This window comes from Mesitornis unicolor, unplaced genomic scaffold (assembly GCF_000695765.1).
Source record: "Mesitornis unicolor isolate BGI_N332 unplaced genomic scaffold, ASM69576v1 scaffold19278, whole genome shotgun sequence".
In the NCBI taxonomy this organism is placed as follows: domain Eukaryota; kingdom Metazoa; phylum Chordata; class Aves; order Mesitornithiformes; family Mesitornithidae; genus Mesitornis; species Mesitornis unicolor.
In genome coordinates this window covers 40,878-60,192 of record NW_010201388.1, presented here as the reverse complement: position 1 = coordinate 60,192, position 19,315 = coordinate 40,878, and the positions used below count along the sequence as shown (strand labels likewise).

At 41.1% G+C, this 19,315-nt stretch overlaps 1 protein-coding gene across 1 annotated transcript; it reads left to right on the top strand.

Moving 5' to 3' along the window:
- Window positions 1–1,396: 1,396 nt before the first annotated feature.
- SAMD13 (sterile alpha motif domain containing 13) lies at window positions 1,397–12,056 on the top strand. The gene is made up of 3 exons (XM_010190066.1): window positions 1,397–1,477; window positions 5,042–5,153; window positions 10,898–12,056. The coding sequence occupies exons 1-3, from the start codon at window positions 1,425–1,427 to the stop codon at window positions 11,039–11,041; spliced, it is 309 nt and encodes a 102-aa protein (XP_010188368.1). The 5' UTR covers window positions 1,397–1,424; the 3' UTR covers window positions 11,042–12,056.
- The last annotated feature ends 7,259 nt before the right edge of the window (window positions 12,057–19,315 follow it).

Genomic DNA, 19,315 nt, shown 5'->3' with positions numbered 1-19,315 from the left:
CCCCCCAGCCAAAAATTGACAATGTGGTGCAGTGCTGCCTGGCGAGCGGTTTCGGAGATGCTTGTAAAATGGTGAACGCGTGTCACACAGTCCCGGCGGAGCCGTCTCCTCACCCGCCGCGGGGGAAGGGGAGCCCCGGGAGCCCCCCGACGCCCGGGTTGGCTGCGCGGGGCCGTGGGCTCCGCAGAAGGTGCCCTGCCCCGAGCAGGGGGTGGCTGCCGAGTCCTGTGCGGCTGGGGCCAGGGGACGTTCCGCAGGCAGGCTGGTACGGTTGTCGTTTTGCAGTCACCTCAGGTGAACCAAGAAGTGATTTGAGGGAACGCGTTGAGTTATCTGGTCAGCGATGCAGGAAGAAGCATCTTTTTGATTAGTTTGTTACTGTTTTCTCGGTGCTTTACATGCTGCTAGCTGTATAATAAAGAGTCTTTTTTTTTTCCTCTTAACAGCATTATTAATTGTTACGGTCTATTTTTGCAAAGTTTTAGCCGAAGACTGTGATTTCCCTATTCTGTACTTCCCAGAGCTCTGTGACGTTTTGTTGGCATCCATTAATGCTACAGCAAGAACATCCCGAGTCCTTGGTCAGTTCTTTGGTGTGCTCTGAAATAGAAATGGCTTACCTGAGAACAGAAAAAAAAAATAAGCCTGGGTTATTTCTGCATGTTCTGTGGAGTGGTGGAAAAAGCTGTGTGGTGAAAAGTACTCCAGGATGCTGCGAGGAGGGAAACAAATGGGATTTTCTCCTGTGTCCTTTGTATGCTCCTTTCTTTTTCAGAGTTCCATGTACCGTTCCTATAGAAGAAGCTGTGCTAGTGCAGGAAGGATGGTCTTATGGATAAGCTGCTGATCTAGGCCTCAGGAGTTCTGGGCTCAATTAGTAACTCTGCTTACCAGCTTTATCTGTGAGTTGGGTATAAGTCACTTGGTGCTCATCTGTATCCCAGATCTCTCATTTGTAAAGTAAGGCCGTGGATTTCAAAACCCCCCTATGGCTAAGATATGTCTGTTTGGATCCTCTGTATAGCAGGGTGACAGCAGGCATAATAAGCCCACTTAATATCTAGCTGTATATTGCAAGTCAATTTCTGTGTGTGAATATATAGTTCAATCAAAATTGTATTAGTTTCAAAAAGGATCAAATGAAACATTATCTTTCTTGATTTTCAGGCATGAAATATTTCTTGTGTTTGAAGCACAGGTCAACTCTTCCTAGTTCATTAGCTACTATCAGCTTTGCCATGCTTCTGAGGAAGGCAGCCTCTGACAGCACCTTTGCTCTCAGGTGGAAACATGGTTGCATCCCTGTAGAGTACTTGTATCTGTTACATTATGTTGCTCTTTTCGTACTACCAATAATTAAACACAGCTCTTTTTTCCCCTCCTGTTAATCAGTTGCTGAAGTAAAAGAAACCTCTGTCCTCCTCATGCTAACTGTTGACATGGAAAGCAAGGAAAATGGCTCTCTGGATGTCAAAAAGTAAGTGAATCCATAGTGTTCAGTTTATGTAAGCAGCACATGGATTTTGATTGTAGTTTTCCTTTGACTTAATGTGGTTGCCAAAGGTGGGCACCTCCATCTTTGCTAGTTTCAAACCTTCTCTGTTCTCAATTACTTTTATTGTATTTCAGCTTTGCAGTAGAAGTGTCTCGGACACTGACTTGGTTAAAAGAGATATGTGGGAGGACTGTATAGCAACAGAGAGGTGCAGAAGCTAGTAACTTGGGACTATACCTTTCTCCATTGACTTCTTCTCGCAAGCAGAGACTAAAGCAAGTGGTAGCAGTGTAACCAATACTCCACCTCTGCTCACCTGTCTGCTGGTGGCTTTTGCAGAACCAATACCTGATGGCAAGAAGTGTCCTGTGTGGAAGTCTCCTCTGTCTCATTGAGAGAGAGACATACACCCTGCTCCACTGGCTGCCCAGCCATCCAGAGCTAAGAAGCAGTAGCAGCAGCATATGTCTTTAGTGTCAGTTCTCTTCTGGAACAGATATTTTAAGCTGTTTTATGGAGAAGCCCTAAACTGCTGAGTTTTTTACTTCAGACCTACAATAGGAATAAGACAGAGATGTGGTGTGCACTGGTCTACAACTGAGATTCTTCAGTGTGGTAGTATGCAGGCTAAGGGATAGAAATTGTTTTGGAGGCATTTCCATATCCTTATAGGTCAGCAATTCTTAGATCAGGGCTAGCAATTCTGAGTGAAGTTATGAGAAGTGAAGTTCCGTGTGGAAAAATTGGGCCTTGCTGCTTTAGGGTTATAGATGCTGTAATGAGATATATATACACATATGTAAATATATAGAGATATATATATTAAAAACACAAATGCAAAGAAAGGTACTAGAGGGAGTTCTTAGTCTGTCCTCTCAAACTGCAATGCCTCCACAAAGCTGCACCTCATTCTCCTTCAGATCTCTTTTCTGTAAACCTTCCAAGAAACCTTGACAATGCTCAGGCTCCCAGGCACCATAGTAATATAAGTAATAACAACAACAACAACAACAACAACGATGATGGTTGCTTCAGGATGCTGATAAAACACCTGATTGTGATGCAGCATCGAAAGATCTGATGGCAGCCATTAAAATCAGCATGCTGCCCGTTTGCTTGAGACACTGGTTACACTACTCCAACATGCATTTCCCTATTCAGTGATGATGAATAGATTATACTGTGTGTGTTCTTAGAAGCCACCTTCTGTTGGCAGTCTTGCTTCTACAATGAAGACTCTGTGGCGGGAGGAGAAGGAGGATAGTCAAAGCAAGGAAAGTCTACATTTAATCATTTTCTCCTGAGGCTTAAGTGATAAAGGTTCAACTACTAATTGTGAAGGTGGCTTTTTTAAACTATTGGGGATTGTAATTAAACTGATCAGGAGCTGTGGTTTCTAAATGAATGTATACAGTGTGTATGTGTACATATCTACAAAGGAAGTATTTGACACTTTCTTGAAGTGTTTGTTCACAGCTATATCCTTTCAGGCCTTGCTGCTTCTGCCACATGATGGCAATAAAGGCACAAGGACAGTGGTGAAAAGCAGACAAGCCTAATCTTTATTCGTTATCAGTGCATCCAGTATCTTGTTACAAAACCTAAAATGCCAGTCCACCTAAGATTTTACAGCACCCAGGATGTCTGGTGTAAACTGGTGTGTGGCTAAGCCATGGCTGCTACACAATCCCTTTTCTTCCCTAAAGAATAGAGCCATGGGCAACAGCACAGCAAGGAGACTGTTAAAGTCTAGAAGCCAAGTGAGCACCTGGTTTTGGTAGATGGGTTAAAATCCAGCCAGCTTCCAACAATCTGCCACATGCCTTCAAGTCTTCTGCAGCTGTAGCTGTGGATATTGCAAAGATTCATACAAACGTGTACGTTGTGTATGGTGCTTTTCACATTTTACTTCCTAAGCCTCAATGTGTGCAACACCAAAAATCTTAATTGAAAGGCATTATTTGATTAAGAAAAAATTAAAATGCAGCTCTGATAAGGCCAGATAGTCTCATTTTCAATTTTGCTGAGTGTTGCCTTTCTATGTAGTCACAATCAGTGAAACGATTCATGAAGTAAGTCATTACTTGATGAACAAAAGTAAGAAACTCTGGCCCTTGGCTCACTGCTTGGAATATGTGTATATTCCATGTGATAAGAGAAAGAAACTGCTTTTAGAAGACCAAATGCAGCATACAGTGTGATATTGAGGTTGCAGTGTGAGTTCCTAGAGCCAAAACCCATTGCTTTCACAATTCCTCCTTCCCAGGGCTCAGTTAGTTGTAGAAATTGGGATGTTGTAGAAACAGTGATGGGAGGCACTGTATGTGATTCTGTTTGCTTCTCTTCATGGCTGGTTGGAGAAATGGTTTGCCCATGATTCACTCAGTTATCTTGCTGGAAGACACACAAGTCTAGGCAAGACAGAGGTGGTGACAGCTGGAAAAGAAAAAATTGAAGGACAGAACAAAAATGCTGTCAGGAGAGTATAATCTGTGTTTCTTTTCCAGCTGGTGCTGTTGACAATCAAAGTCCTGCCTCTAAGCTTCAGGACCTGAAATGGACAGGATTCTGACATCTGCCCTGATCTGTACATTTTCAATATTTCTTCATTAGCATTATGGTTAAGCATGCAGAACAGCGGAAAATGGCTGGGATGAACTTTGGGACTTAGAATAGGAGAAACATGTTAAAGAAGTTCTTTCTTTTGGTATCTTGCTCTTCATCCTCCTGAATTGCTATAGGAAAGGCAATCAAGCTCACTGTGTGTCTTTTTTACAAAGAATTAGCAGACACACAAAGGTTATGAGACAGGGTGATGGCAGGTTGAGGATAAGAAATGCAGGATAAGGATAGTAATATACATGATTGGATGTTTTTGCTGCTGTGGAAAGCAGTTGCCTGAGGTCAGTCACAGAAGGAATTAATTCTGATTGTGTTTAACATGTTTTCTCATATTCATAGCTATTTAAAAAGCCCACAGATTAGTCCAAAGATGGGTCCAAAACATTTTGGGGAAATCTTCTATATTGACCAATTAGTGCAATAATTGGTGCCTCTCTTTTTTTCCTTTTTAAAAGGTAAAGATGGTTTCAGTAGTTTCTACCTATGTTACAAGGAAGCACAATCTCATTTAGAAAAAGAATAATCCACATACTGCAGTTCTTTAAAAGTACTTGGTAGCTGAAAACAAGCTACTGTCTTGAAAGACAGGGATTTGGTACCTCAGTCATGGTAGTCTTTGTTCTCCAACTGCAAAGGCAGCACACTTGCAGGAAAAGATCCTGACTGATTACCTTTGGTTGAAGTGAAGATTCATATACTTTCTTCTTTTCTGAAGGGAGAGGTACCTCGGTTGTCCCCAGCATCAGGCCTTTGATATGGAAGAGAACAGGAGTGACTGTTCCATATTGGGGTGGGAGGTGGGTGTTGAAGGATACTTTTCCTGGAGGATCAAGGAAGGAGGGGATGTACACGGGGTGTGCACAAAGCAGCAGCAGGTGCTCTGCATGCATTTAGTGATTACTTCTCTGGATTTGCACTTTGCAGTTCAGTAGAGAACGGAAGACCTCCAGATCCTGCTGACTGGGCTGTTATCGATGTTGTGAATTATTTCAGAACAGCTGGATTTGAAGAACAAGCCAATGCTTTTCAAGAACAGGTAAATCTGTTAGGAAACACCTTTTGACTACCGCTAGTTTTTCACATTGCACGTTTTTGCCATGGACCTGGTTACATGCTGTTAAATGGGAGGGAGAAGCTTGCATTAATGGGGGGATTTGAGTCTCTTATTGGGTGAAAATCCCTGGGACTACAATTTTTGAGTAATTATATGGTTCTACAAGGTGTGGGTAATGGGTTGGAGTTTGTTTAAAACAGCCATCTGAAAGGTGAGAAATCTAAACATGTTTTCTGGCTTGGGCTCAGTCTCCCTATACAGTGCACTCTGTTTCACTATCTTGTTAATTTAAAATGTGAATAGTAATTGCCTTCTTCTTTAGTGTATTGTGCAAATACATTCATGGGTATTTATAAAATCTGGAGCTCCTAAGAAGCAAGTTGCTTTTGAAGACCTAGAGTGAAAAAGAGGCTGCTGTGTTGCACTGAAGTTGGCAGTGCAAGTGAACAGGGAAGAGTCAAGCTGGCAATAAAGGGAAAGGATCTTTTTAGGCATAGGAGCAGCATGTTTGTAGGACTCAATCTGAGAAAGAAGTTGGGTCTTAATTTCTGGGTCTTGCGACTGCTGATGCCAGTGCATGGCTTCTTTTAGTAGTTTTGGTCAGCAAAGACCTTAACAGCCACATGGCCCCTTGCACCTCACCTGCCAGCACACTGGTAAGGTGTATTAGGGGGGCAGGATAGGGAATCTGGTTTACTTGGCCTACAGCCTACTTGTTCCATAGAGAAGGAACTTGCATCTCCAGATTCAGGTCAGCACCCTCTCTGATCAGTCTATAGGTTTGCATGCAACTACCAGGAAATTAATTACCAATACTTGTGTTTTGTTATCAAAATAGAATTGCTTGACCTTCCAAGGCACTGAGCTAGTGCAAGTAATTGGCAGCTTTACAGGGAAACTATACATCTAGTGTGAAATAAAGTTACTGTTGGTCAGGTTAATCTTGATGACCTGCAGCACCTGGACAGTGAAATACTATCTGATTGTAATTGATGAGTGTAACAGAGTATCTAAATTTAGCTCTTTGTTCTTAGAGGTGAAAAGCCTGGTATTGGGTAATGCTCTGGCAGAGTGCAGAGAGAGGCACTTTCTGCAGCTGTTACTAATCTTTCAGAATCTGAAGATGGGTAAACAGGCAAAAAAAAATTGTTTAAGTGTATCCATTCCTTAATACCAGCATCCATGTCTCCTCAGTAGCCCTGGAAATGTGGCTTAAAAGAGCACACCAGCAAAGTAATTGTGGCCTCTGGGGTTTTTTTGTTAAACTGACAGATACTTCTGATTTTTATCAAATATCTTAACCTCTCTGCACTTCAGCTGGCTTGTCAATAATACTGCAGTAATTACTACTGATCTTGCAGCAGCAAGGTGAGGCTAACACATGAATTTTGGCAAAGTAATTTGCAACAGCCTGATAGAAAGCAACATAAAAGTAGAATGTGGAGGTTTTATTAGTATTCTGCAGTGAGGGCAAGTGGGTTCAGGAGGATAGCTGAAGTAAGCTGCTTTTTAGCAATGTGGTGCCAAGGCTCTGCTAGGGTAGCCATGGGCAGAAATGTGGCTGTGATTCTGCTGCCAGCTTCAGTTTATGCCAAAGCCTTGGAGAGAAAGGCTGACAGCTGCCACCAGGATGCAGCTAGGAGATGTGGAACGGATGCTCACAGCAGAAGTCATTGCCACTTCCTTCCCCCTCCATTCCCTTAGCAGCATGAGGAGCAGCAAGTGCCTGGTTCTCCATGCCAGCTCTGCCAGCCCATTTCCTGTCTGTATGAGGAACAGCCCTGTCCCTAACCTCTTACCAATGGAGGTGGTGATGGTCTGTTTCCTCTATGCTTTTTACTAGTGACTAACTTCAACTCTATGTACTCAAAATATTTGTTATCAGGATCTCTCAGGCCTTCCAGGTATGGCAGTGTAGTCAGGTTCACTTTGAAACCTTAGCCAGTCTCTGTCTATAGAGCCACCAGGTGTTTAACTGAAGCTCTGGCCATCTCCATTTTGCTTTGCCATTTGTACTTGTCATGGTTTAGGGCTGGGCGGGCCACTAAATCCTGGACAGACGCTCTCTATTAGCCCCTCTTCCCTCCCCAGAAGAGAAGAGAAAAGAGAATAAGGGAGAGAGACTTTACGGTTTGGAAAATAAAACTAACGGATTTAATAAAACAATAATACTAATATTACAGGATAATAATGTAAATGGGGAAAATAATGAAAAATATACAGATATGTACAATATATACAAAACCAATATAAAATCTTCCCCCACCCTCCCCCAATGATGAATATGTCACCAGAGGCTCTGCAGAGCAGGCCACTGGAAAAGTCCCAGACTGAACTCAGCAACAGGTGGGAGCAGGATACAGGAACACACGAATCAGGATCAGAGGCAGATGAACCAGCAGGGTTCTGCTCAGACCTCGGCCGCTGCAGTATTGAGACGGATGGAAGGGTCCAAGATGGAAAAAGGGTCGAGACCCTCATGATCCCTTGGCTTTATACTGGGTATGGTGTCTGCGGGAGGGAATACCTAGTTGGTCAGTTCTGGGTCCACTTCTCCCCCCCTGTAGGCACAGACATGACACACATGGCGAGACACTTGGCCTTGAACATTATCAGTACACACTGGGGAAAAGATATGCTGCTAGTTTTCAGCAAGTTCAGCCACTTAAAAGAGACTGAGCTGAAAAGTAAAATCACTACATAGAAAATTAGTTCTATTTAGCTCAAACCAGGACAGTACTGCAGCTTGTCTGAGCCACAGAGGCCGCTCCGAGTATGTGCTGGAAGGGGAATGAGGTTGTAAATGGTAAAGTATTCTGTTTCACCTACAACACTGGGAAATTGTTTTCCACTGAACTGCTTCAGTAGGGGCAGCACAATAGTTTCCTTACAAAACATCCATAGCCCAGAATGTAATCATGAGATCTATTATGACATTCAGCTTTTACATAACAGTAACTGAGTCCACACTTTCTTTTGATGAATCTGAATATCTCTGGACTCACCCAAAACAAGTGACTCAAAGAATTTTTAAGACCTGCATTTTTCTTACCACATTTTAAGAAAAATGAGAAGCTATTTTAAGGACTGTAGAATGTTTTATCAAAACTATTGTAAGTGTTGGTAAGAAGTAATGTTTTTTCTGGTGATTATATGTTATTTATTCTTGGATTTCCACTGATGTCAGCAAGTCAGAAGAGCTCACTGATGAGAACAGATTCAACCGAAAGATATTACCCAATAACGAAAAAATGCATAACATCGGGAAGCAAATCAGAAAGCCAAGAAGTTGGGAGCACAGGATAATTAAAGAGAGAGGCAGACCAGATGCAGGGTGAGGGTGTGAACACCTTCAAAGAATTGCTGCCTGCCAGTACATGGCTGAGCTTTCTCTAGGAGCCCTGGGAGCACAAGGGCCTGTGGCTCACTCGAAGGCTGAAGCTGTTTGCCATATCTCTTGCCTGACCTTCATTATTGCCCATGTGGCTTTTTAACCATTAGTATTGTGATAGCCAGATAAGTGCAAGTAACCCAATGGTAGTTTGCTAGCCTCACTGCAGTGCCTTACCAGAAGGGAAACTGAAGTTTGATGCTAATTTGTGTCCACTGCTGCTTTCTAGCAGACCCACGGCACAGAGGACCATGTGGGCATGCTGGCTGCCATGCTTTCATGTTAGCTGTGAAGAAAGTTAGAAGTACCAGAGAAGAAATTCAGAGAAGCGTACAAAATCTTACCTGGTGCCGAAACCTGAAATGACTATGACAAATCCACAGAAGCAGGTTTAAGTGGAAAAATAAAAAGTGGACTAGGTAAAGCTGACAGTAGACACAAAGATATAAAACACTTGAATTCTGAATACATAGTTACTCATTTCTACCTAGATATGTTTAGAGAATCAGTTTTCTATTCAATGGAAGCCTTAGTAGTTACCATTTCTAGAAAATTTCTAGAATCCCTGGGGAACCTTGTAGAAGAAGAAGGGAAAGTAATAGATTCTCTTTTTCTATTATTGGAGTTTCTCCTGTTCCAGGTACTGGATTTACTTTATTTGGATCCTACCAAGCTGGAGACTGTTCTGCTTCTGCATTGTTGAACAGCAGCAGAAAAGGCAACTTCAGATCAGACATAACAGTGAGAAAAATACTCACTGGTGTCAAAATTCCCACAGAAAGAGTTGTGACAAATGGAAAAGAGAGAATAGAAACTGGTTTTAACCATTAACATTCTCAACAGTAATTGGAAAGAGGCATCTGCTATAATTGGGTAAAAAGTTACTGGAAACTTTTTCTTTTAGAAATACTGCTACATTGTGCTTCTCTGAGGGATTAGTAGTTATATCTCTTGAGGAGATTTTAAAGAAATGCCATTTCCAGCTGATCTTTGACTATGTTGTGGTTTCTCCATGTATCTTGTATTTATAAACTTTATCAAAACATAAGTGAGATCAGTCTGGACAAATTCACACTGAACTCTTTTCACGTTGAGTTGTAATCAAGGGCTGGATCTCTGACATTTCCAAGACAACATTTAATATTTGTAAGAAAGATTCTGCAGTGGGATACACTGGTGTGTGATATTTATAGTGTTTACAAAAATACAAAATTCTGGCAGTATAGAATCATGGACAGCAACAATATACACAAGCATTTGAACTTGCAGTTGATAATTCAACATTTATTAGTCTTTTTTATTAAAAGCAAAAAAAAGAATGCAACAGCAGAGTGAAGTTCAGTGCAGGAGAATGCCATAAGGTTATATACTTCTATACTGTGACAACCTGGAGAGGTCTGGCTGTGTTGTGAGACACCAGTCAGTGCATTGTTGTGTAGGTGTTGCTCCTGTTTCCTGAGTAATGCAATGTGATTGAACTGTAACGTGTAAAGAAAAGGATGGTCCCATGTCTAAAATGAAGACTGGAGTTGAGAGTTGTGGATTCCTTCTCTTCCATTTTGACCTTTGAAAAATCATTAACAGGTAGTTTTCAAACATATAATAAGGTTTTGGGGTGGGAAAACCTACAAAGCCTACATCTAAATAGGTCAGAAACCCTAAAGTTAGGCAAACACACACACCCCCATATCTGTGATTTAAAAGTAGGAATTTTAAGGAGGAACAAGTAGGGATATCTGAGACCTAAGCTGGGAAGTTGCTACTTTTAGCCTCTTCTGTTTTAAGTGGAGGAAGAGAAGTTCCCTCAGAGTGTTGAGCTCCACAGTTAGACCTTTCTAAAATTTCTGATTGTGGGAATCTTCCCTGCCTCTCCACCCCTCAGTAAGCAAGGGAAGGTTGGCCTATTAAAGAAGACATCTGAAGTTGTTAGCAGATACTGCTTAGTCCAAACTTGCGTATCGCTGTCAATGGGAATTCTTCTGAAATGTACTTCATAAGCCTTCTTCTTAAGAGTATCCTTCCTTCAATGGCTGATAATTAGGCAATCTGCACATGTACCTATTAATTTAAAACATTTACAAGGAAGGAAGTTGTATTAAGGTTCATTTGGGTTTTGTGCTTGACTAAATTGTATTTATGCCTTAGTCAGCACAGGTGTGAGCATTTGGAAAGCTGACAGCAGAATTTAGCAACTATAAACACAGTTTCAGGAAAATAAAGGCTACTATTTCTTTTCTCATTGATCCTTTGTAGTAGCCTTCCATTAGTTGCATGACTGTTCTCATCTGTTAGATTTGTACATTTGTCTTTATCAACTCTTTGATTCTTCTTATAGGAAATTGATGGCAAATCATTACTGTTGATGACAAGAAATGATGTACTGACTGGACTTTCATTAAAACTTGGGCCTGCGCTGAAAATCTATGAATATCACGTAAAACCTCTACAGACACAACATCTAAAGAACAACTCTTTATAGCGAATTGTCTAATTGAGGTCGTGTTGTGCCTCAAACAATAAATAAGCAATTTGGTTTCATGTGATGGAACTTTGTAAAGAGAGAATATATCTATTAAGAAGTTAAACCAAATTACAATATATATCCTATTGGATAGAGTTGGCAATATGCTATATACTGAGTCTGAACTGAGAGAGGTGGTGTGTATTTTTTACATAATACATAGTGATTTTCTCTTTTATGAGTTGTCAATGAGCATGTTGAGATAGCTACATCACTGTATCCGGAACAAAAGGGAGGTATGTCATTCGAATTTTTGAGCCAGACATGTTCTTGATTTCAAAATACCAAAAACAAAACCAAACCCAAATACATTTTATGTGCATCTTTGGAAGAGAGAAAAATAAAGTAGGTTTTGGTTTACATTAAAGACCTACTAAAATTATTACTACGTGTAATTTTAGGACGGGGCTGACATTTGCCAACTCACCCTTTTTTGCAGAGGGTCCTATTTTAACCTTATTAAGGTTTACTCATGGTATGCTGCAGTGTTTAAAGGTGTACATACAACAAACATAACCCCTTCAATAGCAGAAGGTGTTGCTGTCAGGTGAAAATGGGTTGTGTATTTTTTGCTGTCCTTTAAATTTTCAGCTTATTTTCACCTGTTTTTAATAGTAGTCCTATGTAAAGTATAGTTGGTTTTTAAAAGTCTGTGTTGCTTTGCAAAACAAAAAAAGCTTAATTTTATTCATTTTTTAATTTATAATAACTTGTTTTCTAACATTATGCAGAAATTTGTAAAAAGAGTAAAATTCTGCACATTTTTAATATTGTCTGTCATTGGTGGTGTAATGGTTGATTTTTTTTAATGCCTTACTTAACGGTTTGAATACTTGTTTTAAAAACTGAAAGATACTGTCTTGTCACCATACATCTCTGTTAAAAGAGAGTCTTGTTCAAGCTGTTTGTACCAGTTCCCTATTTGATAGGTTGCTTGCTATATCCCAATAAAGCATTGCTTATATTTGGATTCAGTTTACTTTACAGGTTTTTTACTTTCTCTGTTTCTTTGTTGTGGTATATTGGAGCTCCTGTTTTTCCTCCATTTTTCCATTAAAAAGGTACCAAAACCTACTTAATATCCTATGTTCTTGTGATTACTTTTAATACCACCTATGAAGAGATTGTAAAATTTCACTTTAAATGCTTTTTCTTATTTAGTGTTATATACTGCTGAAGGAGAGGCCCTGGTCACAGTTCATCAGTAACGTCTGTGCTTCTCTTATCCCTTTCTAGAGCAGTCAGTGGTGCAGAGGTGCTGTGCTGGCCCTGGTTGAGCAGAGTGATTTACCCCAGAACTATCGCCTAGGAGATGGCCCATCCACAGTCCTAAGTACTGTCTGGGCTCACCATCTTCTCTGGCCTTGAGAGCCTTGTGATGACCCCTGAAACTGGGAAGCGGTGTTGCATCAGTGAGGCTGAGCAAAGAAACCTGGAAGCAGGAAATAAACAGGAGAGTGTGACAAAAGTGGAAATGGTATGGGAGGAAATGATGAGGGGGTGCAGCTGAGAAGGGAGAAGGTAAGAGAGAGAGGTGCTTTCTGCCAAGTGGGGATGGGATTCAGGGAGAAGAAGGAGAAGCTGCTGTCATCTCCTGCCCAGGTGGTGGCCCTGCCTTCACTTCTAGCTTGGCCAAATGTGAGGTGGCTGTAGGTGCCACAGCGCTAGCAGAGTTGCTTATGGTTTCTGGTGTTGAGATTTGAGAAGGGATAAAGCCATGTTAATAGCTGTGCTGTAGGTAAAGCTTACAGTATATGGCATAATACATAAAATATACACCAACATATATACTTGTATACTTTCTAACCATTACATTGTATGACGTATTTATTTTGAATTTGAAACACGTGATAGGATATAAGGATGTATTCACCATTTCTCTTTCTGCCCCTTGTACTGTGCTCACTTCAGGTGTCAGTCTGTTAGCAGTAGGATTGTAAGTCACATCTGAATTCTGCTTATTATTTTATTTATAGGTTGGTAGTGTCTAGAAACACCTTCTGGGAGTAGGGATCTTTTGGAAGACTAGATTCAAATAGAGAGCATCATCCCTGCCTTGAGGAGTTTTCAGGTACAGTCTGTATCAGGTTAATTACAGGCTGCAATTGAAAAATTATACATGAAAATCCTAAATAATGTAGAATTAGGTATGTTTATGAAAATGATTATGTGAAGCAGCTGCATGTAGCTGTCTGGAGATGCCTACTAGCCCTGTATTTGTAGAATTGTTGTTGGAGGAGAATATGTAGTGCTATATTACTGAAGGATGGACTGAATATTCTCTTTCTCCATCTGCATGTCTGGTGTGAGATTGACACGTTTTGTAGATCTATGGGTGACACAGAATTAAAAGCAAAGCATTTATGCCATGAAGGAGTAAAAATCACCACTGTGCAGCCGTGAGAACGCATTTGGTGATTACTGAGCACTGTGCTTTCTCTTAATATGTTTTAATGAGCAAATAAATTGCATTCAGAAGCATCCAGATTGTATTCTCCTTTTGATCAGCACCGCTAACTGGTTCATACAAGTAGAGACCTGACAGAAAGCTCGCTGCAAATGTGAAAGGGAATTTGGAGGATGTTGCTCACAACTGTAGAATTATTTTTTTTTTTTTTTTTTACTGTCCCTGATCTTTACTGTAATCTCCTACTGCTCTCCGAGCTTTCCAGTGCTGCTGTTCTCTTTGTGCAGGTGACTGTTCTGGTTTTGTCTGTTATATTCTCCTTGCTGTTTCTGGGAGAACAAAAAACCTTTTTAAAATAGAGTGGAGTGTTTGAAAGAGGAAGTAAAAGCCAGATTATTTTTAGCTACCATTCCTCTTGCAGAAAACACAGCTGCTGCTGAGATGAGGAAATGACTGATGGGCATTACTGGATACCATATCTGGTATCCAATACTGCAGTTCTGAGAGTTGCAAGCTATGTGGGAATACAGTTTATAATATGCCCTTAATGTGTCTGCAGCTAGGAGAGTCTCTTCCGTGAAAACTCTCCCTGTGCTTTGGGTGGTGGTGAAGTTGCCAGGTGTCCAACTGCTGAACTGATACTGGGTGTGAGCATGGCGATGGTCTTTCACGCTGAACCAGCGGTGTAGAGAGTGGTAGTGGTAGAACCAGTGGTAGAGAGTGGCCTCCTAGAGGCAGCTTAAAGTAGCAAAGCAACCGTCAGCTCCCTGCCCTGCTGCTGCTCAGCACAAGAATGGAGAGATGTGTTTCAGCCAAGGTTCTCCTCTTCCCTGTCCCTCCTCTTACCCTTTTCATAATACCACTAGTGCACATCTATCAGAATCTTGCATAGCACTTTAAAAATATATTTGAAAGCATTACACTATGCCTTTTTTAATGTGATGATTGTGAAATATATATTGGTATTGTTCATCAGTTCTTAATGTCCACTTTCTTTTCAAGGTGTAGATACACAGTGCATAGTCTCCTCTTTGCATCCAATATAGTGCCAAGTAACACACATAAGGCACATCTAAGGCCTCCGCATGCCTTCACCTCTGTGTTGCTCAGTTTTGACAGCAGCTTCCCCTGGAGGAGGTGCAGAGGGCAGTGGCTGTCATTAGCCCACTGGCAGCCTGCACGGACAATCTCCATTGGAATAATGGGTGGACTGATTTAGTAAATCACTTTCATTCCTGTTGGGAAAGGCTGTGTTCTTCTAATATGCTAATGTAACAAGGTCATTACATTCTTTTTTTGCTTAGCCTCTATAATTAAGGAATTATTTGATTTAGTAATGTTCCTTTGGATCCCAGATGTGTATTCAGCTTACTCCCAGAATAACATTAGCTGATAGACTCTGTAAATTTGGGGAATGCAACTGTAACCTCAAACACCTGGAGAGCCCAAGGGGGGCACCATGAAGACTGTACGTGGCCCTTGGTCTCCATGTGAGAGCTTCATTGCTACTGAAGGCTGCTGGTGAGTACTGGAGACCACTGTTGTATTTATATGCTGCACTCATGAGCATCTTTAAAGGAAGAGTCAGCAGTTATAACTGCTGTATCATCAGCTGGTCTGCTGATGAGGCAACAGCAAATGTCTTTGCTTTGGCAGGTTTGCACTCATCTCAAGATGTTCTCTTCCCCTTTTCAGATGATTGCTGTAATCCAGCTGCCCCTCTATAAACACTCTGCAGTACTTGCTATGTTGCAGACGCCCCCGACTTCGTAGCAGCTAAATCATACCAAAAAAAAGAAGGGAAGGCTCATTTGTGCTGATCTCTGATTCAAGAGTGACATTGCTTTGTCTTGTACTGGTGGATTGCAGCAGGAGAAGTAAAGAACATGTAGCTGTGTTTGTGTCCCAGCTGGTGACCAAACCGCAGGGAGAAGCGGGTGTGTGCCTGAGTGTAGCAACCCTATTTCACAAGAATACTCCTCTTCTACTCCCTCCTCCCTTCTGTATAAATACCACATGCCAGTTTACCTAGGCCTTTCTACCTGGAAATACATGCAATCTAAAAGATTTAGAAACACTGCAGGAGTACAAAGCCGTTAAAACTTTAACTCTTGTCATTTCCAGTCAGATGTAGATGTTAATGTGAGAATTCATGCATGGTGTCGCTTGTCAGAAGTGGCAGAAGCCCCCCTCAGTACTTGGTCGCTTTGGTTTCTGCTGTTGTTTCCTTCTGCACTAAGGGTTTCTCTACCCCCTTCTTTTTCTAGTTTTGAGTCCCTCCAGTATTGTTTGTTTTGGGTTTGTGTTTTCAGCTCTGAAGTAGCCAGACAGGAGAGATACTTGTCCTCACCGATTTTTTTTTTTCCTTTCTCTTCTCTCCCTTCTTTGATTTGTCTGATATTTTTTATTTTCACTCTATTTCTCCCTCCTCTTCCCTCCTCCATTTTTCCTGCTTATCTTCTGGTCTCTCTTGCCTCTGTTACGTTATGTTCCCATTCCAGTCTGCTCCCACCATGCACCTCCATTCAGCAAGACCTGGGCTACAAATGCCTGTCCCCAGAGGCAAGCATTTACTTGCAGTGATACCTGACCTGCTGTGGTCAGCTAACAGGACTGAATGATTACCCTTGCTTCTGCTCCCCAGGTCTGTGAAGTACTCCTCCAGTTCTCTCTGGCAGACAGCAATGGGACGTGTGCCCCTTTCCTGCTTCTCTCCACCACTCACTTTTTGTGAGTCTGGCAGAGGTGAACTGCCGTCCTGGTGTGTAGTTTGGGCTGGATCTTGAAGGGAACATGGCAGGCTTCAACTCAATGCAGCTAAGAGTTTGCAAGTCTGTAATAAGACTATGTAACAACTCATGTTGTTTCTTATCTGATTGCCATAGATGAGTTCTACACCACCTGATCTAGTAAGAGCCATTTATACATATATATATACATACACATATGGGACCAGGTGCATGTGTACTCAGTTACACATGTCTTTTCTTTCTCAGGCTGCTATGAATGGTAAAGTTGAAACTCGGAATCACAAACCAGTTTATATAGTAATTATAGCTGAGATGTGAGTTGACATTTTTAATCCTATAACTGGAGACATATAATAGGTTTCCTTTCTAGATACAGCTGTGCACTTTCCAGGAGGAAGATGGTTGGCTGTTGTTTGTACACAAATACTGGGATTCTACCTTCACAAGTATTTATATTGAGATTTCTAGCCAGAAAGGGATTTTTGTTGTTGTTGTTGCTTTAAGTCAACGCAGTTCAACTTGGAATCAGGGTTCTGTGCTCTTGATAAAAGCAAGATGGATTATTTTTTTTTTAAAGACAACTTTAAAGAAGAAAGTAGCTGTAATAGTCAATAAAAACTGACAGGTTAAAGTGTCTGTTGAAAAGCAGGTAGCCTGAATATATATAGACTAATACAGCCAGTGAAGATAGACCACTTGTACTGACCCTGCAGGTAACATTTCATCTCTGTTTTAGATATTGGCTAATGAGTTTAGCTAGTGCATTTTACCAATGTGATGCTGGTTGTGTGTGGAGCATGATGAGCAGCTGAGGAGAACTACGGTTGGACTGTCCTGGACAGCTATTGGAATTGAACAGGAAGAGGATTTGAAAGAATTGGACACTAAAATGATGGTAAGATGTTTCTGCACTTGAAATACCTTGTTTCTTGATAGGAGACTCCAGACCCTATAAACTACTGGGATGTAGCTCAGGACCAGCAAGGTCCATGTTACCAGCAAGATGATGTATTTTAAATGGCAATTTTATGATTTGCTACCTGCTGCTCATTTCTGTCAAGTGTGATTTCATCAGCAAAGCATTACAGCTGCCTCTGAGTAAAACACAGTAAGCAGCTTGAATAGCTCCTCAGGACAGGGACTGGAAAAAATATTCCCTCTCAGTTAAAATAGTGTGAGACTGAATCTAATGAAGCCAATGGGAATTTGATCAGGTTTCAGGCCCAGGTAAGTCTGGCTAAGTCCCATTTTTAAGAATGATGTATGCCATTGTCATCTGAATCTTAATTGCCATGTGGAAAATTTGGGCTTCTTCCGATTGCCTAAGTACTTTCTTTAGAAGCAGTCTGCCCACGTAAGTGACTCAGGTTTGCAGTGCCGGATGGAGCTGTGCTGAGAGGTCTTTAAAGACTTGCTGAACGTCTGCATGTCTGCAGGGGTTAATAGAAACTACATTGCATGAGTGTACACGCGTGCTTGTTGCCACAGGAAAGTCTAAATAAACAAGCAGTTGCTGCTTTGTGTCCTCATTCTGCCATGAAGGCCAGTCCACTACTACCTACAAGCCCACAAATAAAGCACAAGTAGTAACAGCAGGAAACCTTCCGCCTAATGCAATGCAGATCTCATAAGATAGAAAGGAAGTGGGTTGTGAAGATCTGACTTGTTTAGAAAGAGGTAAATATTGGAATGTTCAGTAATATCCTTTTACATCTGTTTTAACAATTGTCATTTGGAACAAGACTGATTGCTTTTTGAGATAATTGGCTGAAGTAAACTATGTTTCTTTTACTTACAGTGTTTGCTTTTCTATAGAAGTAGTAAATGGTTTCAATTCTTATTTGGTATACAGTCAAATACTAGTTTGTTTTTTGATGTTGCTCTTTATTTGCCCTTAAAAGATACGTTAATAAATTACAAGCACCTAAAAATAGCAGCAATAGCAAGACATAAGCCCAGAAGTACAATACAACCCATTCCAGCAAGGTAAGAAAGAATGTCACAGGCAAAAGCTTAAAAGTGTAGTAAATAAAACTTTCAGAATTGACTAGTGACCAGAGAACAGCGTATCTGGAACAGATTGACTCTGTGCTGTCGTTTGGCCTGTTGTTTTCCAGGAGATAAGTCAGGCTTGTGAACAGTGTCTTCCCTTTGCATGTTATGTCCTTCTCTCCAAGGCAAGTTCCCGTCTTGCAAAGCACCTCAACATGTCACACGGTGCAGGACACGTTCCTTATTTTTGGTGCCTATGAACTTAATGATTGTAACTAGAGGAATGCTGCAGGTCTGCCTAAATTATAAAGGCACAAAGGCAACTGAATTGCAGTTTTCAGAAGTACCTTTGGGCACTTCCCATTGGATTTGCACTCTGTCAGATGGAGTCAGTGAAAATGACACCCGGAGAAAATGAGAGCAGCGGTTAGAAGTTGTCAGAAGTTGAGCAGGATTTCTGTTGCAAATGTGGTAGCTGCAGTTTGTGAGATGAGAATTGTTGGCTGTATAGTTTTATCTCTATGTTTAAAGCTATGACCAGGGGTAAGTAAAGTAAGATATGCATTTCTGTCTGTCTAGCTTTTCCCTGTCCCTCCCAAAAGTAATAGGGTTACTTAGGTTGACTCCTGCCTTGCTCAGAAGTCACAATGAGATCATTAGACTAAAGAAAACTAATTAAACTTACAGAGATAGCCCAAAACCTCAAACATGTCAGCGATTAGTATAAAACTAATTATATAGTAACAGCAGCCATGCAGTCAGAATACATGCAGAGAAATTAGTCAACAGCTGTAACTATTCACACCACAAAGGAGATATGAGATACCTTTATTCCCCCCCCCCCCCCCTTTTTTTTTCCCCTTGGGGTTTGGTTTTTTTTTTTCATTGCCTTCACAAAGAAATCCATGTCTAACTGATTCTCTATGCAGTTACTGGGTCAGAAGCTCAGCTCTGTAGATCAGTGTGGCATCAAGGGGTCATGACAGGTTACGTCAGTGAAACATCTGGTCTCGTGCCTGTATATTCATTTTACTGAAGGAACGTTAATAAACAGAATATACAGAGTTGCTGATTTTGTGTGTC

What these genes read in the sequence shown, in the direction of transcription:
- SAMD13 (XM_010190066.1), top strand. Translation starts at nt 1,425, where the DNA reads ATGCTAACTGTTGACATGGAAAGCAAGGAAAATGGCTCTCTGGATGTC. An exon ending in GGCTCTCTGGATGTCAAAAA is followed by an intron (nt 1,478 to 5,041) that starts GTAAGTGAATCC and finishes TGCACTTTGCAG; the next exon opens with TTCAGTAGAGAACGGAAGAC. An exon ending in CCAATGCTTTTCAAGAACAG is followed by an intron (nt 5,154 to 10,897) that starts GTAAATCTGTTA and finishes TTCTTCTTATAG; the next exon opens with GAAATTGATGGCAAATCATT.